Source organism: Globicephala melas, chromosome 3 (genome assembly GCF_963455315.2).
Source record: "Globicephala melas chromosome 3, mGloMel1.2, whole genome shotgun sequence".
NCBI classification, from domain to species: domain Eukaryota; kingdom Metazoa; phylum Chordata; class Mammalia; order Artiodactyla; family Delphinidae; genus Globicephala; species Globicephala melas.
Window position 1 is genome coordinate 161,708,563 of NC_083316.1, and position 27,006 is coordinate 161,735,568.

The following is a 27,006-nucleotide window of genomic DNA, read 5'->3' on the forward strand; positions in this document are numbered from 1 at the left end:
CTGTTAAGACTCCAAACCAACTCTGCATTTGTCTTGCCCAGGCACTCATGACATCCATGCTCTGATCCTCGGAAGGGCAATCACAGGGATCCAGGCGTTCACAGCCAGCAAGTGAACCCACTTCACCTGCGAGCCCGGATGGTACCAAACCCCTTCCCAGGGAGATACTGCGCTCTGAGCTTAGTCAGGGAGGTGGCAGATGGAGCCATTTCTTCTGGTGGGAAGTGAGAGACGCTGATTTTTAAATATCAAAATTTCCCTTTTGAAGTCATTCAAATGTGTTCCTTAAAAAAGAAGATGGGACTGTCTGTACTGAGTTTCTCAATCCAGTTTTAACTGTGGATGGGAACAGAATCCACTCACCTTGGAACAGAAGCTCCCTTTGACAGGGGAGCAGGGAGAGGGAAGGAGAGTGACGTGGAAGCAACTTGTGAGACCCACCTGGTGTCTGACTACGCAAACTACCCCCTCCACACAGCAAGAGTTTACTCTGCGCCCTCTGACCCTCCCATCTTAGGGTAAGTGCCTTATGCTGGACGTTGGAGCAGAATGAGGGGGAAAGAGAGAATAATAAAGAGTCTGCGTGTCTGAGCCCACAGTGTTGGACCACAGTTACTTGTAACCACCGAGAAGTTATTTCAGTCACAGGAGAAAGGAACATGTGTCGGGGCTGTGAAGCGCGCTGGGACCTGGTGGGGATTTCCCCTGCCCCAGAGTGACCCATGCCTGAGTTTTGGGCTCGGCTGTAATAAATAAACCCGGTTAGGCACTGCCAGGGCTCAGGGCTGAGGGCAGAGGGGACTTTGTCCTTTCTGTCACCACAGAGCTGACGCACAGTGTGGGAAATAACGGTCCAGCTTCTCAGTTCGGACTCCCCACATTACAGGGGAGCACGGCGCCACAAGTGGAATGGCAAGAGCCCCAGGGCTTTTGCAGTAATAGTGGCCCCTGTGGGGTTTAGGGCCCGGTGGTGCTAATGTCCTTGTTCTCTGTTGACATTTACTTTCACCTTAGCTGCTACAACTCTCGTTCCTCTGGCGGCACCCATGTGCATGCGTGAGTTCAGTCCTACCTCAGGCTGGCCGCACAGGTCTTTGTACATGGTCTCCACGCTGTGGCACACTTCTTTGAGCTCTGTTTCCAGGTGACTGATTTTTGCCATTTTTTGGGTGAACTCTTGGAGCTTTTCCTGAATGATCTTGTTGTGGTGATTATAAATCTGATACATCCTCTCCTCTAGCTTCTCTGTCAGGTCTGAAACCTTTGAAAGAATAAGATGTTCTTGGAAAGTCAAACAAGAGGCATCACAAGACATTTGTTCTAGCTGGCTCTTTAAGATTTCTGCAATTTATCTTATAAAAGTGGTAAAAACAACTCCTGTGACTGGAGGTGAAATTGCCTATATGTTAAGTTTTTCTTTTTAAAAAGCAAGGTGCGAGAATTCCCTGGTGGTCCAGTGGTAAAGAATCCGCCTTCCAGTGCAGGGGACGCGGGCCCAATCCCTGGTCGGGCGGGGAACTAAGATCCCACATGCCGTGCGGCAACTAAGCCCGCGTGCCACAACTATTGAGCTCCCACACCTCAACTAGAGAGCCTGTGTGCCGCAGAGCCCACACACCACAACTAGAGAGAGGAAAACCCTCACACCACAGCTAGAGAGAAGACTGCGCGCCGCAACTAGAGAGAAACCTGAGCAGACCGCGTGCCGTAAGGAAAAAGATCCCGCGTGCCTCAGCAAAGATCCCGTGTGCCGTGACTAAGACCCAAAGCAGCCAAAAAAAAAAAAAGGAAAATAAATAAATAAAATAAAATAAATATTTAAAAAAAACAAGTTGCAAAAGTATGTATATAGTATAAGCTCAACCAGGTTAGGAGGAAAGTACATAGAACAGAGACTGGAAGAAAACGTGCAACAAAGTGGCTTCTGGGTGGTGGTATCAGGGTGTTTTTATATTTTTTCTGCTATGTTATATTTTTCTCTACTCTCTAAATTTTCTATGTACAAGGTAGGTAGGGATGGTGGGGGGCAGGGAAAAAAGTCAGCCTGTCATTGAGAGATGACGTGGAATCCACAAGCTGTCCAGCTCACAGGACCCATTACGCGTTCTGAAGAAGCATCGGCGGGGACAACCATTAACACCAGACCTGAACATAACATCAGGCTTTGTTAGACATAAGCCCCAGCCATGTCCAGGGACCTCCACTCTCCTGTCACAAATCATTCAACTTCTGGAGGACAAATGGGTGTGACAATGCAGGTTATGCCTCAATGCCCTCCTGCCACAGCCATTAGTCCTGGCATGAAGTAAGGGCCTGGGCTGTGGGTGCAGATGAACCTTGGCTTCTTATCCTGGTTCTCTCACTTAGGCAAATTATTTCCAAACCTTACTTTTCCCATCTACAAAATGGGTCCAATCTCTTTGCAGGATTGTTGTAAGGGTGAAATGAGGTACTGCATGCAAATTGCCTAGCACCATGCTGGGAACATAACTGTGGTTCATTCCCTCCCCTTTCACTTTTTACATAAAGAACCCCCTCCCCTTTCACTGGGGCTTGGCAGTATGTAGGGGGAAATCCGTCACCTTGATCCTGAGGCTGTCTCTGAAGTTGGTCATGAGGGCATGGTCCTTCTGCCTGCTCTCGTTGATATTTTCGATCAACTCCTGGGCCCTCTTCTTCAGGATGTCGATGCTCGAGTCCAGAGAGGAGAAGTAGGGTCCTGACTTCCCTTCCAGCATCATCAGCTGGCGGTTGGCACTGGAGGTGGCACTAGAGGGGCTAGAAACCTGACTTCTGAAAGTATAGGAAACTGAGATCAGTGCCAAACTCTGTTGACAGTGGCTGATCTGAATTAGCTCTGTGGTGGGAGGAGAACCTGTGTTGTGTGTCTCTCGTGGGTGACACTTTTTATTTCATTCACACATACACCCCCACCCCACCCCTGAGAGGCAGGGATGGCATCCCATCTTATAACTGTGAAAACAGACCCAGGAGCACAAACGAAATCTGCCCAAGGTTCCCGAACAAGAAGATCTGCCTGACTGCAAAGCCCACAGTCGTTTTATTACACCAACTTGCTGCTTTGAAATGAGCATCAATAATATTAAAAATAGTTTAGATGCTTTCTTAGATGATCTTCCTGTCACCAGCCTGCTGAATCCCTTTCCATCCCTTTCTAAACCTACTTAGTGATGCTCATAGGAGCATGCAGACCACCTGGGGCTAGTGTACCTGCGTGTCTCTGCTCCCATCAGGTAAGGTGGCCTGTCAAGAGGTAGTTATGGGGGGCTTCCCTGGTGGCGCAGTGGTTAAGAATCCGCCTGCCAATGCAGGGGACACGGGTTCGAGCCCTGGTGGGGGAAGATCCCACATGCCGTGGAGCAACTAAGCCCGTGTGCCACAATTACTGAGCCTGTGCGTGAGCCACAACTACTGAGCCTGCGTGCCACAACTACTGAAGCCCGCACGCCTAGAGCCCCTGCTCCGCAATGAGAAGCCACCTCAATGAGAAGCCCGTGCACTGCAACGAAGAGTAGCCCCCACTCACCGCAACTAGAGAAAGCCTGCGCGCAGTAGCGAAGACCCAACACAGCCAAAAATAAATAAATAAAATTTAAAAAAAAGAGGTAGTTATGTTAAAAAATAAAAATTTAAAAAATACCCCTCAAAAGAGTTAGTTATGTTTGTCCCACACTGTACACGGCTATAATTATGCAATTCATTAAATATCGTGTTAGCTAGTGACATGTGAAAAAGGGACAGGTGTCTAATAAAGCTAAATGGAATGAATAAAGGTGACCCTAATAAAACATAACTATTAAATCAAGTGTGGGGGAGACAGCTATATATTGGGACCAAGAACATAAAAATCTAGGATTCTGCATACAGATCGCTTTGTCAAGGCCTGTAAGTTTTTGCTCCGCTATAAAAACACAAAAGTGGAAATTGTGGGTAATGCATTATGAATGATGTTTATGCAAAAAAAAGAAAAATGTTGCAATCTGATCAGCAGACCCATTGGTGTTTTAAATTAAGCTAAAATGTTTAAGGTAAGTTGCTTTTTTTTTGGCCATTTCTTTGCTTTATCTGCCATGCACCATGCTAAACTACATGCCTCATCTTGCTGCATCCTCACAACCACGCTTTGGGGTCTATCCCCATCATCTTTACCTCATATCTGAGGACACAGGCTCAGCGTGGTTGTGTCACTTTCTCAGGATCACCAGCCAGTCCGTGCAGAGCTGGGTGTGGCGCCCAGTTGGCCTGACCCCCAGCCTGTGTCCTGCTTCCCCCAAAGTTCTGTTTCCTCCTCGCCCCCTGAGGTGCTTCCAGCTCTGAATGGCTGACTCAGAGGTGCCAACACAGCAGTTCCTCAACACACCAATTCACACACAACCATAAAGTCAGCCATGACTGCAAGGCAGGCACAGCTACTTAGAAAAACACGTCTTGATTTTTGGATGCTTCCTCCATACAACTATTTTTTTGACTTCTCCCCGACTGCCTGAGCTCTTCATTTTGGCCCAGGATGCAAGCACAGTGAAACCTGGGTGCATGAGAGCCAGGCTCTCACTGACACAAAAGTCCTCAGGCCTGAGACACTGGCTGTGTCCTTGTCCTCGTGTATTCCTTACCAGAAGTTTCCTTGCCCCTGGGCCTTTGCATTTGCTCTCTGACTGTGAGACCTAGCCCAGACCACGGCATCTCAAAGCCGCCTATGACCTATGCTTGTCACTGTTCACACCCTTATCTCCCCATTTATCTCTGCATTCCCAGCATCCAGCACATAGTAAGTCCTCCACTGTTTGCTGAATGAGTGAAGGATACTGATCTAGTCCTCCCTCCTCTGGCTTCACACAAAGCATGCAAGTTCATCTGCCTCCAAAGCCAGACACTTGTGTTCAGTGCATTTGTCAAGATGAGAAAGCGTGCCTCTGATTAAGGCAGACATTTTATAGCAAAGCCTCATGTCAGCTAGAAAACAACAGACCAACTAAAGTCTCCCTGGGCATTCTTGTTAAAAATGTTTTGCTGTCCCCGGTACCTACCTCTCATGGGAAGAATAATAAAAGTGCATCAAATAAAAGAATGAATGACTAGCAAGGGTTTTCATTACCATCCATGCTTTCATGTCTCCCAAACTTCTTCTTTTTTTTTAAATAAATTTATTTATTTTATTTTATTTTTGGCTGTGTTGGGTCTTCTTTGCTGCACGTGGGCTTTCTCTAATTGCGGTGAGCGGGGGCTAATCTTCGTTGCATTGCGCAGGCTTCTCGCTGTGGTGGCTTCTCTTGTTGCGGAGCACAGGCTCTAGATGCATGGGCTTCAGTAGTTCTGGCATGCCGGCTTCAGTAGTTGTGGCTTGCGGGCTGTAGAGCGCAGGCTCAGTAGTTGTGGCACACGGGCTTAATTGCTCTGCGGCGTGTGGGATCTTCCGGACCAGGGCTCGAACCCGTGTCCCCTACATTGGCAGGCGGATTCTTAACCACTGCGTCACCAGGGAAGCCTTCTCCCAAACTTCTGAGCTCCCAACAAGGTACCTGACTATCCCCAGGCCCATTCCACTTGGCTGTCCCAGAGGCATTTCAAACTCCTCTAAATTTGCACACCAGGGACTTCCCTGGCGGTCCAGTGGTTAAGACTTCATGCTTCCAGGACTTCCCTGGTGGTGCAGTGGTTAAGAATCCGCCTGCCAATGCAGGGGACACGGGTTCGAGCCCTGGTCTGGGAAGATCCCACGTGCCATGGAGCAACTAAGATCATGCGCCACAACTACTGAAGCCCGCGCACCTAGAGCCCGTGCTCCGCAACAAGAGAAGCCACCACAGTGAGAAGCCCACACACCGCAATGAAGAGTAGCTCCTGCTCGCCGCAACTAGAGAAAGCCCAATGCAGCCATAAATAAATAAATATATTTAAAAAAAAAAAAAAGACTCCACGCTTCCAATGCAGGGGATCCCTGGTCGAGGAACTAAGATCCCACATGCAGGGCAGTGCGGCCAAAAAAAAACAACAGCAAAAAAAACTGCACACCAGCCCAATGCTGTCCTCCCTCCTCATTTCATTGAATGACACCAAAAGCCACCTGGTTCCCAAGCCAGAAACTTAGCAGTCAGCCTGGAGCCTGGCTTCTCTCTGTCCTTCCAAATCCTGTCACAGAATCCTTTCATTTCCACCTCCTTAATTTCTCCCAAATCTATCCCCTCCTCGCCACCCAACCATTCACAACCCCATGCTTATCATTCTCACCTGGGCCCTAGTGACCTTATAACCGCAATCTGATGTCCCACTTCTGCTCCACAGCCTACAAGAGCCCCTATCAGCTGCAGAAGCAAGTAAATTCCCTAGCACAGCACACAAGGCTTTCCAGGGCCCTGGCCTCCACCTTCTCTTTTCAGACTCCACTCCCAGCAACTTGAAACTTTCCACAATTTCACCAAACTCATCAGCCTTTGCCCAAAACGATTTTTCCTTTCTGTCAACTTCACGAGGCAACGTTTGGAGCATCCTTACCTCACCTTTGCTTTCTAATCACAACACTGCCAGTTTGTACACTAGACTCCCCCCAGGCGCCATGCACACTCTGGGCAGGGGCTGCATTGCCTTCATGCCAAAGGCATCACAACTATTTGCCGAATACCTAAATGAATGAACTGCTGCTGGAGCCAGAGCCAGATGTAACATTCTTGCTCTTAAGCCACTTTGCACCCAAAGTTGCTTTGTTGTCCCAACAGTATAGGATTCTGAAATTAAAATCAATGATAGAACCAGGTGCTTCTTTTTGTGTAATTGCTCACAACCTGCTTGAGCTGCTAACTGTTCAGAGTTGCTCCTTTTTCAAGTTCAAGGGATAAAGCTGGAACTGGTCTTCGTGGCAGCTACACAAATGGTGAAAAATCAGTGGAATTCAGCTCACTCACATTTCGTTATGGGACAAAGGCCTGCATCAGATGTCTGCAGAGAGCTTCTTGATTTTCCCCAACCTCTCCTTTGGGGATTTATTCCTTTCCATTTCATTTTTCTAATACTCAGCAGCTGCATATAATCAGGATGCTAATGAATCATAGGCTTCCCTGGGCCTGCATTCACCAATTAACTTTAATAAACAAAATGCACCATGTCCTCTCCACCGGCTTCCCCCCATTCCCGGGCCTGCCTCTGTTGCCCAACCCTGGATGGAAGCCAGGGAATGGAAGTCAGCTCAACACAGTAGGCCGCGTGTGCACGGGGTAGGGCAGTAGGGGGTCGGGATGGGGGCTGTGAACACATCCCTCCGCTCATCTATGACGGTCTGTCCTTCTAAGGAGTACCTAATTCGGCTTTGAGGATTAGGACCTAGTTCCCGAGAAGAGCTCAGGCTGGCAGGGGGCCCGGGAACTGCGGAGGAAATGGGTTTAAGCGAAGAGACCATCTGTTCGCTCCAGGTAAAGCTGTGATTGGCAGGCGTGTGAGCCAGAGCCACCCGCTGGTGGGGCCCTCCCTCCATGGCCTCTAACAGATACACAAGTAAACAATCCGCCAGCCACTTATGACCACCGCAGGCGGCAGTCCCAGGAGGGGAGGAAAGCTCATTAAACATTCAAGGAGGAACACAACAGAATCTTTGGCGCTTGGGCGAAACGATGTTTTGCTGAAGTACAGCCAGGAAGGGGGAAGGTTTGAATCGAAGCTGCGGAGCCCATTCCTTTCACCCTCTGCTCTTCTCGCCTGAAATGTGCTCACATTTTAATCACGTCACTGAGAGTCTGCTGCTGGATCTATTAACTGGTCCTTGCACTGGTCCTAATCCATCTGCTTCTCAGCCCAAAGCTCTTTTGGAACTCCTCGAAGTCTCTCAATGATTCGCAATTGTCTGTGTCTCCTCACCACTTAGATCCCAGTCTAAACATACTATTTGCAGGAAGGTGTTATCAAACTACTTCAATTATTCTTTTTTTTTCTGGTCTCCAATTGACTGCACACACCTGGAAACCATTCCGCCCTGCGGTCTGGTTTACAACTGAGGAATCTGGGAGGCAAGAGGAAGCTGGCTTCGTGCGTGGTGCAGTCCTCGGGCGCCCTGTCCTGAGCCTCATTCTATCCCCAGGTGAGCTCCTTCACTGAAGCAGCACCATCTCCAGCCCCTGCCCCCCCCCGCCCCAAATTCTGCATCAGAAAGTCCAACCCCTATCTTGGACGCATTCATGTGTATTTCTCTGGTCACCTCAGACTCAACAAGGGCAAAATACAACTTGTGCTTCTGCCAGCTGGAAACTGCCCCAAGCCAGAAAGCGGGGAGCAGGAGTGGCAGGGGAAGCCTTGATTTGTAGTGTCTGCCAGTTTCCATGGTGCGGAGACTCCCACTATAGCCAATTTCAAGCTACTAACATGAAGTTGCTAAATGCCAGGTTGGGAAGTGATGTGTAGAACTGGCTCTTGCGGGCAGGAGCTGGCTCCAGCACACTGCAGCTGGGAGACATCCTCAGCTCATCACCTTCCTCATGCCTCACTAAATGACCCCCCTCATCTTCTCTCCATCTGCCCTGCTAGATGCCACCCCTGAAGAAGCCTCCCACCTATCTCCCAGCTCCACTCATGCCCCCTCCCACCTATTCTTCACAGAGCAGCCGGTGTCTTTTTTTAACAGGAACCTGAGCATGTTACTTCTATGACCCAGCCATTCCCCACCTAGGTATCTACCCAAGAGAAATGAAAACTTGTACACGGGTGTTCATAGCAGCATTACTCACAAGAGCCAAAGAGCAGAAACAACCCAAATTTCCATCAGCTGACGAATGGATAAATAAAACGTGGTGCATCCATAATATAGAATATTATTCAGCCACACAGAGGAATGAAGTTCTGATACATGTTACAACAACATGGATGAACCCTGAACACATTATGCTCAGTGAAAGAAGCCAGTCACAAAGGACCACATAATTGTATGATTCTACTTATATGAAATATCCAGCAGAGGCAAATCTGTAGAGACAGAAAGTAGAGTTGTGGTTGCCAGGGACTGGGAAGGATGCAGGGACTGGGAGGTGATGGCTAAGGGGTCAAAGGATTATTTCAGGGCAATGAAAACGTTAAAAAGTTGACTGTGGTAATGGTTGCAGAGCTCTGTGAATGTACTAAAAACAATTGAATTGTACATTTTAAGTAAGTGAAGTGTATGGTATATGAATTATATCTCAATAAAGCTGTTACCAAAAAAAAAAAAAATCCTTAGGATCAAGTCCACAGCTGACAAAATGCCCTGCAACCTAGCCTGTGCTGAGTCCCCCTCTGGCACTCACTCCCCTGCCCACAAGGGAAACATTTTCCTAGCTACCTGAGCTCCTCCGTGTCAGTACTTGTTCAGTATATGCCTTTCCTGTCAGATGGAAGCACTGGGAGTGTATGAGCATGTCTGTCAGTGTACCCTGGGTGTCACTGCTGCCAATCACAATGACTGACATGCTGGCCTTCCCACTGTTTTTTGAACACACCCGGCCTGCTCCTGCCTCAGGGACTTGCTACTTGCAGCTCCCTCTGCCTGGAATGTTTGGAGTCCTGGGCACCTCCTGGCTGGCTCCTCCTCATGTGACCTCCTTAGCGATCTCCAGCTACTCTAAACTCCCTGTCACTCTAGTTGCTCCTTCTCTGTTTTGTTTCTTCACAGCACTTGCCACCAAGTGAAATCACATTTTTAAAAAAATTATCTACCTTTTAGAAAGGCAGCTTGGCAATAGACCCAGGATAGCCAACACAATATTAAAGAAGAATGAAGTTGGAAGACTGATGCTACTTGATTTCAAGACTTACTATAAAGCTGCAGCGATCCAGATAGTGTGGTACCGGTGAAAGAATAGAAAATAGGTCAATGGAACAGAATAGAGAGCCCAGAAATAGACCCACACATATATAGTCAACTTATCTTTGACAAAGGAACAAAGAAAATTCAGTGGAGAAAGGAGAGTCTTTTCAACAAATGGTGTTGGAACAACTGGACATCCACATACAAAAAAAGTAAAGTTGGACACAGACCTTGTACGTTTCACAAAATTTTTCTCAAAATAGATATCCCTAAATTAAAATACAAAACTATAAAACTCCTAGAAGATATCATAGGAGAAAATCTAGATGGCTTTGGGTTTGGTGGTGACTTCTTAGATACAATATCAAAAGAAAAAATTGGTTAGTTGGACTTTATTAAAATTTAAAACTTCTACTCTGCAAAAGACACCATTAAGAGAATGAAAAGACAGGTCTCAGATTGGGGGCAAATCTTTACAAAACACAAATCAGATAAAGGACTGACACCCAAAATATATAAAAAACTCTTGAAACTCAGCAATAAGAAAACAAAAAATCCAATTTAAAAATAAGCAAAAGGTCTGAACAGATACCTCACCAAAAAAGATATACAGATGTCAAACAAGCATATGAAAAGATGTTCAACTTCATACTTCGTAAAGAAGCTGCAAATCAACACAATGATACCACTACTGCCTGTTAGAATGGGGAAAATCCAAGACACTGACAACACAAAATGCTGGTGAGGATGTGGAGAAACAGGAGCTCTCATTCATTGAAGACAGGGACGTAAAATGGTTCAGCCACTTCGGAAGACATTTTGGTAGTTTCTTACGAAACTAAAAATACTCTTACCATATGATCTAACAATTGTGTTCCTTGGTATTTACCCAAAGGAGCTGAAAATTTACATCCACACAAAACCTGCATATGAATGTTTATAGCAACTTTATTCATAATTCTAAAACTTGGAAGCAACCAAGATGTCCTTCAATAGGCGAGTAGATAAATAAACTGGGGTACATTGTGTAAATTACTAAGTGTGTATTACTAAGTGAAAGAAAGTCAGCTCCAAGAGAGCAGGAATTCTGATTTGTTCACTATTGTATCCCTAGCATCTAAAACAGTGTTTGGGTAAAGAAGACCCTTGATAAATACTTGGTGAATAAATGTGCAAGACAACAACGTCTTTTTAAAGTCATCCATGACACTACTCTTTCTCTCACTCCAACATCGAATCCCCTAGCAGTTTATGTTAGTTCTATCTTCTTAAATCTATCCAGAATCTGACCACTTCTCATCACCTACATGGATCCACCCTGGGTCAAGTTAGGGTCATCTTGCACATAAATTATTCCAATTGCCTAATCACTGGCCTCCCTGCTTCCAATCCCGCCCTCAATAATCTATTCTCTACACAGCAGCTAGAGGGAGCCTTTTAGTCCAGAGGGCTACAAACTTCTATAAAGGGCCAGATAGGAAGTCTTCTGCTTTGCAGGCCATATGGTCTCAGGTGCAACAATTCACCTCTTCAAAAAAAGTTGAAATGCCTGAGGAGTGGGTTTGAACCCTTCAGTCCTCAGGGAGAAGCTCCAGGGTCTGAGTTCCCTCCTGCTTGTGGGACACCGCACTGGGGGTAGGGTATATGGTGAGATTGTTTCCTAGCCTTTCCTACCCACTTTGATGTGATTTTCTTCTCATTTGTCTAATGTGTAGTTATTACTCAGCCAGCCTTTAGGTTTTTTGTTTGTTTGTTTGTTTTTTTGCGGTACGCGGGCCTCTCACTGCTGTGGCCTCTCCCGTTGCGGAGCACAGGCTCCGGACGCGCAGGCTCAGCGGCCATGGCTCACGGGCCCAGCCGCTCCGCGGCATGTGGGATCTTCCCGGACCGGGGCACGAATCCGTGTCCCCTGTATCGGCAGGCGGACTCCCAACCACTGCGCCACCAGGGAAACCCAGCCTTTAGGTTTTTATAAGAGGAAATTTTTCCATATGTAGCTGTAGCCTCTTGGGAGGAGGGGAGTTCACAGGCATCATACTGGGTTGGCCCAAAAGTTCGTTCGGGTTTTTTCTGACCATTTTATGGAACACTCGAACAAACTTTTTGGCCACCCCAATACACAGCTCTCTTGAACAGGAACTGCTATATGATGTTCTTAAGCAATTTTTTCTTCATTTTCAAATTAACTCCAGGTATCTAAGGGCCTCTTCAAAGCAATACTTGGCTGGATTAATTTAGACTGGCTAATGCATATATATATAAAAGTTGTTTCCTAGTTGTTAAAAGCTTATTTTATAATTTAGACTTAGCTGATTTAGACTGGCTTTGCATCAGAATAAACAAAATGTATTTTATCAACTTAAAAATAAATAAATAAACGGGTCACCTGTCACTCCCTCCCTATTTTTTTCCTCAGAGCACTTAGCATCCCCTGACTACTGCATATTCCCAAGTTTATAGACGTTCTCCTAGAACGTCACCTCACTGCTGTGTCCCCAGCACTTCCATCCCAGGCACACGGGAGATGCTGGACGAGTATGTGCAACAAATGCGACAAGAGTAGACACTGGTAGGGTCTTGCGGAAGAAAAGGGTGAATGAGAGGGACTCAGGGGTCTGTTTGGAGTCGATGGGCCGGGTTCTTCCTCACCTAGCTGGCCCTCGACCAGACTCCTCTTCGCGGCTCTCCTCGCCTTGCTGCTGCTCCTGGCTCTCTCCCAACAGCTGTGGCTCCTGGTCCTTGCACTCTGTCTGGGGCATGTCCACCTGTGAGCACGGCCAGCGCTTGAGAGGTCGAAGGAGGGTGAGAAGCAGTCAGATCCCCCTGCTCCCGCCCCGTCAACCCTGGGCACCTCTGTCTGCCGATGCGGCATGTTGGGGACCCGCAGAAGAGACGGGGGGTGCTGGGACGGGCACCACGAGGACCGCGGGGATCCTGTGCCTGGAGCACAGGAGGACTGAGGTGGGGAGACCTGAAGGGGCCGGGGTGAGGACAGGTGCTCCGGATGGGGTGCTGGGGGCCTGGGCTAACTGGTGTGCGAGTCGGCTCAAGGCCTTCAAGGAGGGAAAAGAGGTAGGAGAAAAGAAGAAGAAAAACGGGTGAGGCGCGTGGATATCTGAGTCTCTCTCTACCCTACTCCTGCCACTCGCCATGCGTGGAAGTCGGTCCTGCCTGGGCTGTCAGTGCGTCAGTCACACTATCAGTCGGTTAGTCAGGGCCCAGTAGGTCAGTCAGGAAATCGGAGCCCAGTCGGGCGAGGAGGGGCCGCGATGGCAGGAGACAAACGGCAGGGCTCTGGTTCGTCGGGGAAGCCCAAGATCGCTGCCATTCCCTGCCCGTCAGCCCGCCTCCCGCCGCCCGCGCGATGGAAACAAGCGCAGCGTACTCCCTGCCGCTCCATTCCGTCTTTTCCCGCCTTCTTGTTTGCGCCCTCTGCGCACGCGCCTCCCCCGCCCCCGGAATGGCCCGCTCCCAAGATGGGCAGCGGTGCGCACTCCTGGCCCCGCCTCTTTCTGGGAACTTGAGCGCGCAGCGGGGCGGGGACGGCCGTTAAGTGGCGGTTGGGCTGTCTAGGGGCTGCGCGCGCAGCCGGCACCGCCGGGAGGAGCCTGTGGTCTCTGAGCGCGCGTGTGCGCATGTGTGAGGTTCCAGGGCCCAAGGTCAGTAGGGGAATGGGGACAACCGTTCATCTGCTCTGCCCGGAGGTCTTTCCAATAAAAAATTCTGACCTTTGCTGTCCCTTGATTGCGACCTATTGCCCTCAGTGAAAAAGTTTATGCAGTTACCATCTTGAATCAGTTACCTGCACTCCAAAACCAGAAGCTCCTTGAAAGCATGGGGGCCTGGCCCTTAAGGGTTGGGCCCATACCCCTTAATAATAAGAGTAGTAATAACAGTAATGAATTAATAGTGACAACAATAATAGTAACTGGCACACAAGGAGCCACAGACTGGGAGAAAATATTTAACTTGTATCCAGTATCTACAAAGACCTCTTGCAACTCAGTGAGACAGAAAAACCCCAGTTAAAAAATGGGCAAAGGGGTCTTCCGTGGTGGCGCAGTGGTTGAGAGTCCGCCTGCCGATGCAGGGGATATGGGTTCGTGTCCCGGTCCGGGAAGATCCCACATGCCGCGGAGCAGCTGGGTCCGTGAGCCATGGCCGCTGAGCCTGCGCATCCGGAGCCTGTGCTCCGCAACGGGAGAGGCCACCAACAGTGAGAGGCCCGCGTACCGCAAAAAAAAAAAAAAAAAAAAAAAAGGCAAAGGATTTGAAATGGTTGGCCAAAGGCCCTGAGGTCTGAGCAAGCTCAGTGCCTTTGAGGAGTAGCCAGGCCTGGTGGCGCGAGCAGGGCTTGGGGGAAGCAGTGGGTGAAGGATGAAGGGTTGGGACTTTGTCCCAACTGACTGAGAAGGAGATGGAGCTCCGCTTCGGGACACCTGTCACATTGCTCACGAAAGGGAGACAGTGGGAATCTGCTCACATCGCTCAGCCCTTCTGTGCAGGGCTCTGTCCCTGGCCACACACTAGAGCACACACCTTAACACCTACGTTCTGGAGAACTGGGTTTCAATCTGGGCTCTTCCCAATGGGGGTGATCATTAAACTGCCACTCACTCTCAAAACCCATCTTTGTCTAATAGCAAGGTGATAAAATCTAAAACATGAGACTATTATAAGAGTTTCAGGGATAAACATTTGGAACACATTAAGAGTTTAATAAACAGTGGCTAACAGTATCTTGTGGCAAAGCTACAAGTTATGCGAGATGCATCTTCCTGCAGCATCAGATTTGAAGAGTTGAGGATTATCTACTGGGAAAAATCTCACTTTTTTTTCTTTTTTTTTTGGTACGCAGGCCTCTCACTGCTGTGGCCTTTCGCGTCGCGGAGCACAGGCTCCGGACGCGCAGGCTCAGCGGCCACGGCTCACGGGCCCAGCCGCTCCGCAGCATGTGGGATCTTCCCGGACCGGGGCATGAACCCGTGTCCCCTGCATCGGCAGGCGGACTCTCAACCACTGAGCCACCAGGGAAGCCCCTCAGACTTACTTTTAAGCATGCATACACAAACACACTGGCACCAAACCAAAACAAAGGCAACACAGAAGATGCAGGATGATTTTTATGGTGCACAGTCTGTGTAACATTTGAAAACATGCAAATTGAAACCGTGTCTTGTTAAAGTGACACATATAAGTAGCAACAGTTTAAAAGCACATGAGAATAATAAATACCAAATTCAGGAGGCGGCAGCCTTAGTGGGCTGGGGGCAAAAGAAACTAGGACAAGCTCATAGGGTCTTCAAACCATTAGTCGCACAGATCTAAGAAATGAAAGATCCAAAGCAAATATAATCTATGCTCAGATTCGAATGAACTAGGGGTGGATTCTTGGGTGTTTACTGTATTATGCTTCATATTATACATGCTTCACCCTCACCAGCCTTTACTTTTTACATGGCTTCTACCCCTCCCCCATTTCTTTATCTGTTCATCCTGTCTCTCATGCCTCCCCAGGTCCCTCCCCACCCCCACCCCACGTCAGCTCCTGAAGGCAGGGACCTGAGCCAGCTTTGCCCACTGCTGGGTCTTCAGCTCATGAACACTGCTGGCACTTAAGAGATGCACGTTTCAAACTATTACATTTAGAACAAATGGACAACAAGGTCCTAATGTATAGCACAGGAAGCTATATTGAATATCCTATGATAAACCATACTGGAAAAGAATATTAAAAAAGAGGGATTCCCTGGTGGCACAGTGGTTGAGAGTCCGCCTGCCGATGCAGGGGACACAGGTTCGTGCCCCGGTCTGGGAAGATCCCACATGCCGCGAAGCGGCTGGGCCCGTGAACCATGGCCACTGAGCCTGCCCATCCAGAGCCTGTGCTCCGCAACGGGAGGGGCCGCAACAGTGAGAGGCCCGCGTACCGCAAAAAAAAAAAAAAGAAAGAAAAAAAATACTAAAAAAGAATGTCTATATGTGTATAACTGGGTCACTTCACTGTACAGCAGAGATTGGCACAGCATTGCAAATCAGCCATACCTCAATAAAAAAACTAAAAAAATAAAGGTGTACATTTATTGAATGAAGGAATATTTTTCTGTATTCCTGGATTATTTAATTATAAATAAACAAAAGATTTGAGTGAGGAGCCCTTGGAAGATTGGTGCCCCCAGGCCCTGGGACCAGCAAAACCCATGGTCTCAGCTGACTGCCAACTGCCCTGGGTATAAAAGTGGCCTCATGGTTACATAAAAAATTGTCTGTTTCCAAAAGCGTGCTGCCCCTGAAGATCTGGGCTGAGCGACGTGGTGACTTGGATTGGCTTTGAAATATTCCCATAGAAACAGGTGTGAGATGCTGCTCACTGTCCAGTGTGAGTGGTGGGTTCATGGAGCTTTATCCTACGCATTCATCTCTATTCTGGGCTCATTTGAAATCCTTGAGTTTTTTTTTTTTTTTAAGAGTAGTAATTTTAGGGGGACGAGAAAGGGGTGAATGTGTGGAGCACAGAGGACTTTCAGAGCAGTGAAAATACTCTCTATGATACCATAATAGTGAATGAATACACGTCATCATACGTTTGTCCAAACCTACATACAACACAGGGAATCAACTGTAATGTACACTATGGACTTTGGGTCATTATGATGTGTCAAGGCAGGGGGTTTATAGGAAATCCCTTTACCTTCCACTCAATTTTGCTATGAACCTAAAACTGCTCTTAAAAAAACAAAAAGCGCAGCTTTAAAGGCTTAGCTTGCTATACGCCCCACCCCACCAATGCTGGCTCCCAGTTGGTGGGAATGCTGACTCCTGGGGCCCCGACGCCCGCCTTGGCCTCCCCTTCCCAAATGCCCCTTCCACAGGGGTAGGGGGTTCTGTTCCCTTCACCTAGAAGAACCTGGCACCAGGAGGTAAATCAGTAAATGCCTGATGGAGCTAGTCTTCCCTGGAGGGATCTGGCTCAGGCTGGCCAGGGGTTCCTGAAGATCCAAGACCTCCAACCCACCACGCCTCACACCCGGGGCTCCAGCACCCCTCCACCCCTAAGGAAAGGCACCAGATGAGGGCAAGTGCCCACTTTATTAGCCAGCAGCTGGTCTGCAGGGCTCCCCAAGGCCCACCCTCACAGGTGGACAACAGAATGAACCTGCTACCCGCTCCCCTGTCCCTGGGACCCTGGGGCCAGTGGGGAAGAGGAGATACCAGGGGCAGGGGGACTGGCCTCACAGAGGTCTCGTAAGTACAAGGGGGTCACTGGCAGGGATGCAAAGGGTAGCAGGGTCTTGGGGAAGGCGGCCTATCCAGGGCGGTTCGTGTCATGCGGCCTCCTGTGTCGACGGGGGCCCCCGTTCGGCATCTAGGCGGCACAGGGGACTGTCGTACACCATCTGCAGGTTCACCTTGTGGCCCACCAGCTCCCGGATATTGTTGATGCCGTATTTGATCATTGTCGGGCTTGGGAGGGGGGACATGACATGGTTTAACATGAGGTCAGGTCATGCTCTCTTCTGATCAGAACCTCTCTTATCACCTTCCTTGAGTAAAAGCCCAAGTCCTTCCTGGGGCTCAAAAGGCCCTGCTCAACCTGTCCTGTCACCTCCCCACCCTCATCTCCTCCCATTCTCCACCTTCACTCACTCATTCCCTCCAACCACACTGGCCTTCTTAGTGTTCTCCAAACACAGCAGGCCCACTCCAGCCTCAGGGCCTTTGCACTGGCTATTCCCTCTGCCTGGAACGCCATTCCCCAGATATCCTCACGGCTTACCAATTCACCCACGTTCAGTCTTTGCTCAGATGCCACCTCCTCTGAGAGGCCTTCCCTGACATCTCCTTAGCCCTCCCTGCTGTGTTTTCTCTATAACACTGCTTTTGGACATACTTTAAGCTTTACTTGTTATTTATCTCGCTAATTATCATCCTCTGTGTTCCACTAGCACCCCTGGCTTCATGGAAGTAGAGATGTGTATGTCATAATCACAGCACAGGACTCAGTACACAGCAGGTGCTCACTAAGGGTTTCTCAAATGAATGAACGAATGAATGGGGCTGAAAGTCTGCAGGCCCTCACGCCTGGCAAGCCACCTGAGTAAGGCAGCCAATACCCTAAGTAGTTTGGGTACTCACCGCTCAAGGGAGAGGCCCCAGGCAATGACTGACACATTCTCAGGGAGTCCCATGGGCAGCAGCATCTCGGGGCGGAAGATCCCAGAGTTTCCAACCTCCACCCACTTCTTCAGGCCTGTGAAGGCACGAGAACGATGGGGCGGCTTGTGTGGGTGATACTGGGCCTGGCAGTTAGCTTGGGAGGTGGGGTGTGGGCTTGGCAGTGACGGGGACCTGGGCTGAGCCATGGACAGCCTGAGACCTCCCTCCCTGTCCCAGTACTGGGTTCCACCCTGACCTTGGTGGTAGCTGAACACTTCCATGCTGGGCTCGGTGTAAGGGTTGTAGGTCGGCTTGAAACGCAGCTGGGTGATACCTGGGTGGGGAGGCAGCCAAACAGAGTGGGGGTGGGGGTGGGGCAAAGGGGGAGGAGAGGGGCAAAGGGGGAGGGTCAGGCTGACGACCAAGGCATCCTCCTGCTTGCCCACCCCAGCCCGCCTGCTCACCCAGCTTGGTGAAGAACTCCCGCAGGACGCCCATGAGGTGGCCTAGCGTGAGGCCGTGGTCAGCCACGACGCCCTCGATCTGGTGGAACTCGGCCAGGTGCGTGGCATCTAGGGTCTCATTCCGGAACACACGATCAATGGAGAAGTATTTGGCCGCTGTGAAGGGCTTCTGGAGATGAGAGGCAGGCCAAGCCCGGGCATGGGTGAGAAGGTCAGCATGTCAGCCCTGGCCCCTCCAACGCGGCCCAAGCCCTGCCACACCTTCTGGGCCAGGCGGTAGAGGGCGCGGGCGCTGGCCGACGTGGTGTGGGTGCGCAGTAGGTTTTTCCGAGCCTCGTCCAGTTTCCAGTTGTATTTGTACCTTCAGAGGGACATACAGGAAGTCCATGATGCAGCTCACGGCCCCCAACCTCTTCCCCCCGACACCCCTGGGTGTCCTGCCCAGGACCCAAAGTCCTGGGTCCTGCCTTACCCCTGTGAACCGTAGCCACCTTGAGAGTGGGTCCGCTTGACGCGATGGACATAGTCCATTGGGAGCTGCTGGGCCTGGGCTGGATCTGGGCAGGACAGAGCAACATCTGGTCAGTCAAGGAGCATTTCTCAAATAGCCACCGCACTGAAAACAGATAGTGACACAGGCAGCTCCCTCCCCCGCCCTCCACAGCTGCCAGAGGGTACCTGGGAACACCTGAGTCAGTCACAACTCTCCTCTGCCCAGAACCTTCCGTGGTCCCGTTTCCTCTTTTTTTTTTTGGCCATCCTGCACAGGACTTAGTTCCCCAACCAGGGGTCGAACCTGTGCCCTAGGCAGTGAAGCGCAGAGTCCTAACCACTGGACTGCTGGGGAATTCTCTCCTCCCACTCCTAACTGATCAGTTCCTCCAGCCACAGGGCTTCCCTGCTGATCTGTGAGCATACCAGGCATGTGCCAGCCTCAGGGCCTTTGCACTGGCCATTCCCTTTGCCTGGAACTTTCCTTCCCCAGGCATAGCTCCCTCCCTGACCTCCTTCCATCTTTGCTTAAGCAGCCTTCATTTTATTTTTAAAAATATTTTATTGGGGCTTCCCTGGTGGCGCAGTGGTTGAGAGTCCGCCTGCCGATGCAGGGGACATGGGTTCGTGCCCCGGTCTGGGAAGATCCCACATGCCGCGGAGCGGCTGGGCCCATGAGCCATGGCCGCTGAGCCTGCGCATCCGGAGCCTGTGCTCCACAACGGGAGAGGCCACGACAGTGAGAGGCCCGCGTACCGCAAAAAAAAAAAAAAAAAATTTATTTATCTTATTTGGTTGCATCGGGTCTTGGTTGCAGCAGGCATGCTCCTTAGTTGTGGCAGGTGTGCCCCTTAGTTGTGGCTCGCCAGCTCCTTAGTTGCAGCATGCGAACTCTTAGTTGCGGCATGCACGTGGGATCTAGTTCCCTCACCAGGGACCGAACCCGGGCCCGCTGCATTGGGAGCACGGAGACTTTTTTTTTTTAATTAATTTATTTTTGGCTGCGTTGCGTCTTCATTGCTGTGGCGGGCTTTCTCTAGCTGCGGCGAGCGGGGGCTACTCTTCGTTGCGGTGCACGGGCTTCTCATTGCGGTGGCTTCTCTTGTTGCAGAGCACGGGCTTCAGTAGTTGTGGCATGCAGGCTCAGTAGTTGTGGCTTGCAAGCTCTAGAGTGCAGGCTCAGTAGTTGTGGCGCACGGGCTTAGTTGCTCAGCGGCATGTGGGATCTTCCCAGACCAGGCATTGAACCTGTGTCCCCTGCGTTGGCAGGCGGAATCTTAACCACTGCGCCACCAGGGAAGTCCCAAGCAGCCTTCATTTAATTAATTTAAAATAAATTTATTTATTTTATTTATTTTTGGCTGCATTGGGTCTTATTGCTGTGCGCAGGCTTTCTCTAGTTGCGGCGAGCGGGGGCTACTCTTCGTTGTAGTGTGCGGGCTTCTCTTGTTGTGGAGCACGGGCTCTGGGCACGTGGGCTTCAGTAGGTGTGGCTCGTGGGCTCTAGAGCACAGGTTTAGTAGTCGTGGCGCACGGGCTTAGTAGCTCCGAGGCATGTGGGATCTTCCCGCACCAGGGCTCGAACCCGTGTCCCCTGCATTGGCAGGTGGATTCTTAACCACTGCGCCACCAGGGAAGCCCGCGGCCTTTAACTTAAATTGACAGCGTGCTCCCCCACCAACATAACGTCAATTCCCCCATCACATTTACTGCCATCTTTCATTGCCGGGTTTACAGCTTACTTAGAATTAAATGCATATCTCACCCAACCAGGATATGCGGGCCTCATCAGGGCAAGGATTTCTGTCTCATTCCTGGCTGTGACCCAGGTGTTTCACAGAGACTTTGGCACACAGGAGCTCAGTCATAGGTGCAGACTCTATGCTGTACGAATGTGCAAGTTCTTATGAGTCCCTTCCAGAGACACAATTTTAGTGCACCTGAAAAGCCTGACATCAAATCCCAGCCCCACCGCCTATAAGCTGCGACCCTGGGCAAGTGATGTCCCCTCTCTGAGACCTAATTTCCTCATTTGCAAAACAGGGCTAACAGTCTACTTCCTATAGTTGGTGGAAAGATTAGGACAGTGACAGCTCAGTAAGTTTTATATATATATTTTTTTTCTTTTTTCTTTTTTTTGGCCACACTACATGGCATGTGGAACTTCCCTGACAAGGGATCAAACCTGCGCCCCCCTGCAGCGGAAGCGGAGAGCCCTAACCACTGGGCCACCAGGGAAGTCCCATGGCTCAGCAAGTTTTGGATGCTGAAATGATGACAATGGCGCTGCTGCTCCTGGCCAGGTAACAGGCACCCAACAGCCTCATCTGCCCTGCTGGTGGGGGAAACAACAACCATTTTGGAAAGTCATTCAATTTCAGAGAGTACTAAGGACTGTGGAAGAAAGAAAGAACTGGGAAGCAATGTTGAAGACTAGCAGTGAGTGAGGAGCTTTTAGAACCTGGGGGGACAAGGGCATGTCAGGGTGGCCTCTCTGAGGTGATATGTGAACAGAAGCTTCATGCCAGAGCCTGCCATGAAGACCTGGGAGAAGACAGTTCTCGGCAGAAGCCACAGCACAGGCAAAGGCCCTGAGGTGGGCAGGAGGGGAGGTGGAAGAAGATAACAGAAGTTGATGATAGCAGCTCACACAGGTTTGTCGGCCACACTGAGGAGGATGGAGTTTATCCTGTAAAACGGTATGCCACCCCAAAAGGTTCTGTCCAGTCCTGGCACCTCTGATGGCGCAGCGGGGCCCACCCACCTCGCAGGAAGAAGGTGTCATGCTGGTCCCGTGCTGGGTGCTGCTGGGGCTGGAAGAGTGCGTCAAAGTTCCAGAAGGAGCTCTCAATGTAATTGTCGGTCGGCATCTCGGTGAACCTGGTGGGAGACACAGCCTGACTGTCCTGCCTGTGCCAAGCAGGTGGGCTAGCCCCACCCCTGGCCCCATGCTTACCCCATCTCCAGGAAGATCTGCCGGAACTGGGTGCGGACCTTGAGCAGGGGGTGCAGGTGGCCGCTGTCAGGGAGGACGCCATGGGCCGAGAAATTGTAGGGCTTGAAGGGCCGATCCCGCCAGGAGCCACTATGGGGAGATGCAGGGTACATGGGTCTGGTGGGGGCTGCCTACCACACCCCCATCGGCCCCCAGCTCTGGGGCTACCCCCTACCTGGAGATCATCTCTGGGCTCAGCTCTGTTTCCTGCTTGGAGATGCTGGTGCTAAAGGCACTGCCTTTGCTCACCCAGTAGGTCTTCAGGTTCCTGAGGCCAGAGGACAACGCTGTTACCTCCTCCAAGTGGTTTCCCTTGACCTCCCATCTGATGCTGACCCCAAAGTCACCCACCAAGTCATTCTGCTGTATTTCCTTCCTGACACTTACCATCTCCAGAATCCTCTTAGCTGGCCCCGACCTACATCCCTATGTTCGTGCAGTTACTCATTCAACAAACATTTACTGAGAACCTAATGTGTACCAGGGTCTGTTCAAGGCACTAGGCATATAGCTGGGAGTGATAATAATAGGTCAAGTTTAGAGAGTTTACTCCACACTAGGCTCTGCTCCATAAAATCACCCCATAATCCTGTGTGAAAAGGAGCCATTTTACACATGCATAAACAGAAGCTTGGACAGATCAGGTGACTTGGTCAAGGTCACACAGCTAGCATATGACAGAGCTGGGACTTGAATCAGGCAGCCCCATTCCAGTCTTTTTTTTTTTTCTTTTGGCCACACCATGCAGCACATGGGATATTAGTTCCCTAACCAGGGATCGAACCCAGGCCTCCTGCGGTGGAAGCTCAGAGTCCTAACCACTGGACCACCAGGGAATTCCCAGTTTGTGTTCTTATAACTGCTAGGCCACTGCTACGTCTGCTCAAAGGAGTCGTCAGCTCTGTGAGGGCAGAGCCCCCAGCCTGTCCAGGTCCCAGCAGTCATAAACTTTCAGACGGTGCTTAGGACTGTAAAGGAAGTCAACAGGGCACAAGGGATGGAGGCCAGGAGTGAGGAACTTTTATGGAATTTGAAGGGAGGAAAGGGTGTCAGGGTGGCCTCTCTAAGGTGACACATGAGCAGAGGTTTGATGTCAGAACATGCTTTGAAGAAGAGCAGGAAGCTCTTTCTCAGCAGAAGGCACAACAGAGGCAAAGGCCCTGACACGGCATGAGCCTGGCGTGCGTGCTCGACAACCACAGTGTGAAGGGAGGCTGGGAGGAGACTGATAGCACCCTGGCCCAGTGTGGGCAGAATGGCTCCCCTTCTGCTCCAGGGCCATGCAGGTGACACAGGTGTGAGCCGGGGGGGCGGCACCCACTCACACTTCAGTCAGCAGCTTCCTCTTCCTGAGCTCGCTCCTCTCCTTCTCTCCCAGCTTCTCGGCCTGTCCACCCTGGACCAGCTGAAGCCGCCGCTGCACCTCATCCTCCACGCTATCCACCTGCCACAGTGATGGGCATGAGGGGCCGTGAGGGCAGGGGGCCCAACTGTCCGACTACCTGTCCAACTACCGCCCGGCAGGGACTCACCACTCTGAACACCCGGGGCCCGTCGGCAGCACTCTTGTCCACTCGGATCCACTTGTTGGACATGGCCTTGCTGAAGCCCACCTTGCCACTGGGCAGTCGCTGTGGGAGCAAGGCTGCAGTGAGGGGGACACAAGGGTCGCCCTCATCCCAACACCTCCCTAGGCCCTGCCCACTCAGACTCCTACCATGAGCTCGCTCTGGGGCAGGCCCTCTGGGGGGACGCTGCGAAACACCCGGGCCTCATGGCTGCCTTCCCGGGCAATCTCCTCGCCCTCAGCGGTAAGCTCCCAGCGCTTGGTGGAACGCAGCTCAGCCTCGATTATCTGTAGGAAAACAGGGGGACACGGGCAGGGACAGGGTTCAGGTCCAGGCACCCCCTTGCCGCAGCACTGGGGACGCGGGTCAAAGAACAGCCTGTGATGCCAGCTTTGCCTCTCAGCTGTACCACTTCCCAGCGGAGTGATCTCGCCTCGTTGAGCCTCAGTAGATCTTTTGTGACATGGGAAAAATGACAAAAATGATTCACACCTCCCAGGGTGAGGTAAAGTACTGAGGGTATTACCTGCCTGGCAAAGAACAAATCCTATCACTTTTGAACCTGGGAAAGATTTTTTTAAAGTCTCGGGTGAAATGATTTATTTCCACACTTACATGCATCTCAGTGTAGCCAGACGTCAGAGAAGAACCCAGGCTGCCCACATTACACACAGGAACCCTAGGCTCCCCTTTCGTTTTAATTCCTAGCTCTGCTCCTCTCTTGCTGTGTGACCTTGGGAAAGTTGCTTAACGTCCCTGAGCAAATTTTCTTATCCATGAGAGAAGGGTGTGGTGGGTTCTACCTCAGAGAGTTGTTTTGAGTAACTAAATTAATACACAGAAAGGATGCAGAGCGCTTAGTATGCAGCAAATGCTGCATAAATATAACTACTACTACATTAATATCATCGTCATCATCCTTACAATGAACCCCATTAAACTGCCAACACTTAACCCTCAGTAGCCTACACAAATGTCACTTTCACATCCATCAAGGTACTGTCATCCCATACACCATAGCTTCAATCCCTTTCTGCACTGACGACCTCAGGCTTCAAATCCAGGTTTGCCTGTTCCTTCTAGTGACACTGATCAAGATTCTGACCAGTGCTTAGAAGTTGTCACATCTGCAATATGGGGATAATAACACTGCCATCAACTGAAGGGCACATCAAAGATTGGATGAGGAATAAATCTGAGGCCAGAGCAGGTCACATCATGTAAGTTTGATGTTTTCAGCTATGTTTTTTGAGTCCTAGCCTCATGGATCCAGCCTGCTGGGTGACCCACGGGTCGGTCAGCATCCTCCCTCTCTGGCTCCATCACCCTTCCCTTGTCCAAGTCAGAAGGCTGGGCTTCATCCGAGCTACCCCTACATTTCCATGAACCTTATTTCATTCCTTCACCTGAATCCCTTCTCCATTCCAGCTGCCTCCCTACAGCCAGGGACCACACCCTGTAGTTTGGGGATGTGCCAGCCTCTGCCACTGCCCCCTTGCCTCCAGTCCTGCCCGCACCGATCCTTTCCAAGAGTGATGTAGGCAGTACACACATCTCATTGGCTCTAGCTCCTGCCATGGCCCCCCAGTACCCCTGTGAAATAAAGACCTACAAGGCCTCGCAAAATCTGGCTCTGCTGGGTCTCTCTCACCACTTGTGCCACCTCCCTACCCCACTGTTCCTTAAAGTGCCATGGCTTTTCTACTCAATGCAGAAACCCGACTCAGTTGTCATCTCCTTTGGGATACTCTCCCTGATCCTCAAGGCTGGGTCTGCTAACGCCTCTGAGTTCCCCGTGCTTCCTCCATCACTCCGGTCACTTGAGTATATCCATTATACCGCAGCCTGCGTGAAGGCGGCGACTGCGTCTTTCTGGTCCACCATTCTCCTCTCCACCCCCTCAACACTGATCATGCCTCAATGGACGTTTACTGCATGAGGAACATCCGTACCCCGGGGCCCTCACTCGGTCCTGACTCCCCCCCTGCGCACCCTGGGCGGGACACATACAATTACTCCTAACCAGGCCTGAGATAATCTGGCCTGGAGGCAGAGCCCTCCTGGCAAGGGAACCGCAGGTGCAAAAGCGAGGAGGCCCGGCATCACCGGCCCAGCTCACCTCACCCAGCGCCTGCAGGCTCTTCACGGCGCCCACCACGGTCTGATGCTCTACGCCCAGCTCGGCCGCCAGTTCAGCGCTGTCCAAGCCGCCATCGGCCGCCTCCAGCCGCTGCAGCAGCACCTCCGCCACCGGACCGTCTGCCATGACTGCTCCCAGGGCGCTCGGCGTGCGCCTGCCGGCGGCCAGAACAACCGGAACCGGAACCGGAACCGGCGCCGGGGGGCGTACACCGTCATCTTGAGTGTGGCAGACTATGCTGCAGGGCTCGGGTGCCGCCATCTTGAGCGTGTCACTTGAACTTAAGAGGGGGTTAGGGACCCAGTACTGGCTGGACTGGTGGTTTCTTGTTGACCAGAGAGGTCAAATTAATACCATCAAAGACAGACTCACAGCATTGTTTTAAGCTGCACCCAGCCTCGCCAGCAGGGGCTGTGTGACCTTGGATTTCCCCCTCTCTGGGCCTCAGACCAGTCCTCCCTTGGGGATTCTTTCTTACCCCCACAGGAGGGCTGTGGGTGGTGGACTCCAGATATAGTCATCCTGCTGATGTCAACTACTTTTATTTTTTCTATTATTATTTTAAAAATCTATTTATTTGGTTGCACTGGGTCTTAAGTTGCAGCTCTCCAGCTCCTTGGTTGCAGCACATGGGCTCCTTAGTTGTGGCTCCAGGGCTCCTTAGTTGCGGCATGCATGTGGGATCTAGTTCCCTGGCCAGGGATCGAACCCAGGCCCCCTGCATTGGGAGCACGGAGTCCTAACCATTGCATCACCAGGGAAGTCCCTGATGTCAACTACTTTTAAATTTTAAAAGGGAGTCTGGGTAGGGACCAACCCTATTTATAGAGGGGAGAAGGACTCAATAATAGTATATTATTGAATAATATATTCAAGGTTGCAGCTAACCTGTATGGACGTTCTCCCCTGTGCCCAGCCCAGTGCTAAGTGCTTCAGGTGTCTTACTTCATTTTCCCCAAAACTGTATGATGTAGATACTGATATAATATATATTTCACAGATGTGAAAACTGAGGCTTGGAGGGTGGTATGCCTTGCCCAAGGTTCTGCAAGGAGCTGGTGGACAGTGTCAGAAATTATAAACACTCCAGAACCTGCCCCCTCCTCCCCATACCCCTGCTCTGAGAAGACCAATGTCAGGAAAATAATTTGTAGTATAGATCAGTGCTGTCCTATAGAAATATAATTCAAGATACTGGGAATTCCCTGGTGGTCCAGTGGTTAGGACTCCACTATTCCACTGCAGGGGACACGGGTTTGATCCCTGGTCAGCATGCCGCAGCTTGGCCAAGACAAAACAAGAAATATATTTCGAGATAGAAATGTAATTTTACACATTTTAGTAGCAACGTTAAAAACAAAAGGGGTGAAATTAATTTGAAGAATTTATAGAACCTAAAATGTCCACAT

The 27,006-nt window shown here is 50.6% G+C and overlaps 3 protein-coding genes across 5 annotated transcripts in view; 1 reads left to right on the top strand and 2 right to left on the bottom strand.

Moving 5' to 3' along the window:
• Positions 1–1,797, top strand: part of GCDH (glutaryl-CoA dehydrogenase) — a 16,744-nt gene extending 14,947 nt beyond the window's left edge. The window contains exon 13 of one of the 2 annotated variants that reach the window (XR_009563549.2): positions 42–1,797. Coding sequence is in view for 1 of the 2 variants with exons in the window: in XM_030879919.2 (XP_030735779.2) it covers positions 42–115 (74 nt within the window). In the remaining variant the exon portion in view is untranslated. The remainder of the gene's footprint in view (positions 1–41) is intronic. The other variant, XM_030879919.2, reaches the window with a different exon arrangement.
• Positions 1–13,197, bottom strand: part of SYCE2 (synaptonemal complex central element protein 2) — a 13,513-nt gene extending 316 nt beyond the window's left edge. Inside the window, exons 1-4 of one of the 2 annotated variants that reach the window (XM_030879924.2) lie at positions 13,167–13,197; positions 12,431–12,546; positions 2,583–2,793; positions 1,073–1,261 (exon numbers count right to left, since the gene is read on the bottom strand). In XM_030879924.2, the coding sequence (XP_030735784.1) occupies positions 1,073–1,261; positions 2,583–2,793; positions 12,431–12,546; positions 13,167–13,181 (531 nt within the window). In that variant the 5' untranslated portion in view covers positions 13,182–13,197. Of the gene's footprint in view, positions 1–1,072; positions 1,262–2,582; positions 2,794–12,430; positions 12,565–13,166 lie in introns of both variants that reach the window. The other variant, XM_030879922.2, reaches the window with a different exon arrangement.
• A 2,119-nt stretch (positions 13,198–15,316) lies between these two features.
• Positions 15,317–25,762, bottom strand: FARSA (phenylalanyl-tRNA synthetase subunit alpha). Its single transcript, XM_030879917.2, has 13 exons — positions 25,577–25,762; positions 23,607–23,744; positions 23,422–23,520; positions 23,215–23,333; positions 22,065–22,157; positions 21,851–21,979; positions 21,659–21,774; positions 18,875–18,959; positions 18,664–18,763; positions 18,403–18,571; positions 18,195–18,272; positions 17,918–18,032; positions 15,317–17,245 (listed from the first exon to the last, which is right to left on the bottom strand). Exons 1-13 carry the CDS (start codon positions 25,721–25,723, stop codon positions 17,107–17,109), a joined length of 1,527 nt encoding a protein of 508 aa, XP_030735777.1. The 5' UTR covers positions 25,724–25,762; the 3' UTR covers positions 15,317–17,106.
• Positions 25,763–27,006: the final 1,244 nt, after the last annotated feature.

Bases quoted from the DNA above. Each gene is read 5' to 3' on its own strand.
- FARSA (XM_030879917.2), bottom strand. From the start codon at position 25,723: ATGGCAGACGGTCCGGTGGCGGAGGTGCTGCTGCAGCGGCTGGAGGCG. The intron at 18,960-21,658 runs GTGGGTGGGCCC...TGTCCTGCCCAG, and splicing joins TGACACCTTCTTCCTGCGAG to ATCCAGCCCAGGCCCAGCAG. The intron at 17,246-17,917 runs GTGAGTACCCAA...CCCCCTCCCAAG, and splicing joins TGGGGCCTCTCCCTTGAGCG to CCCGACAATGATCAAATACG.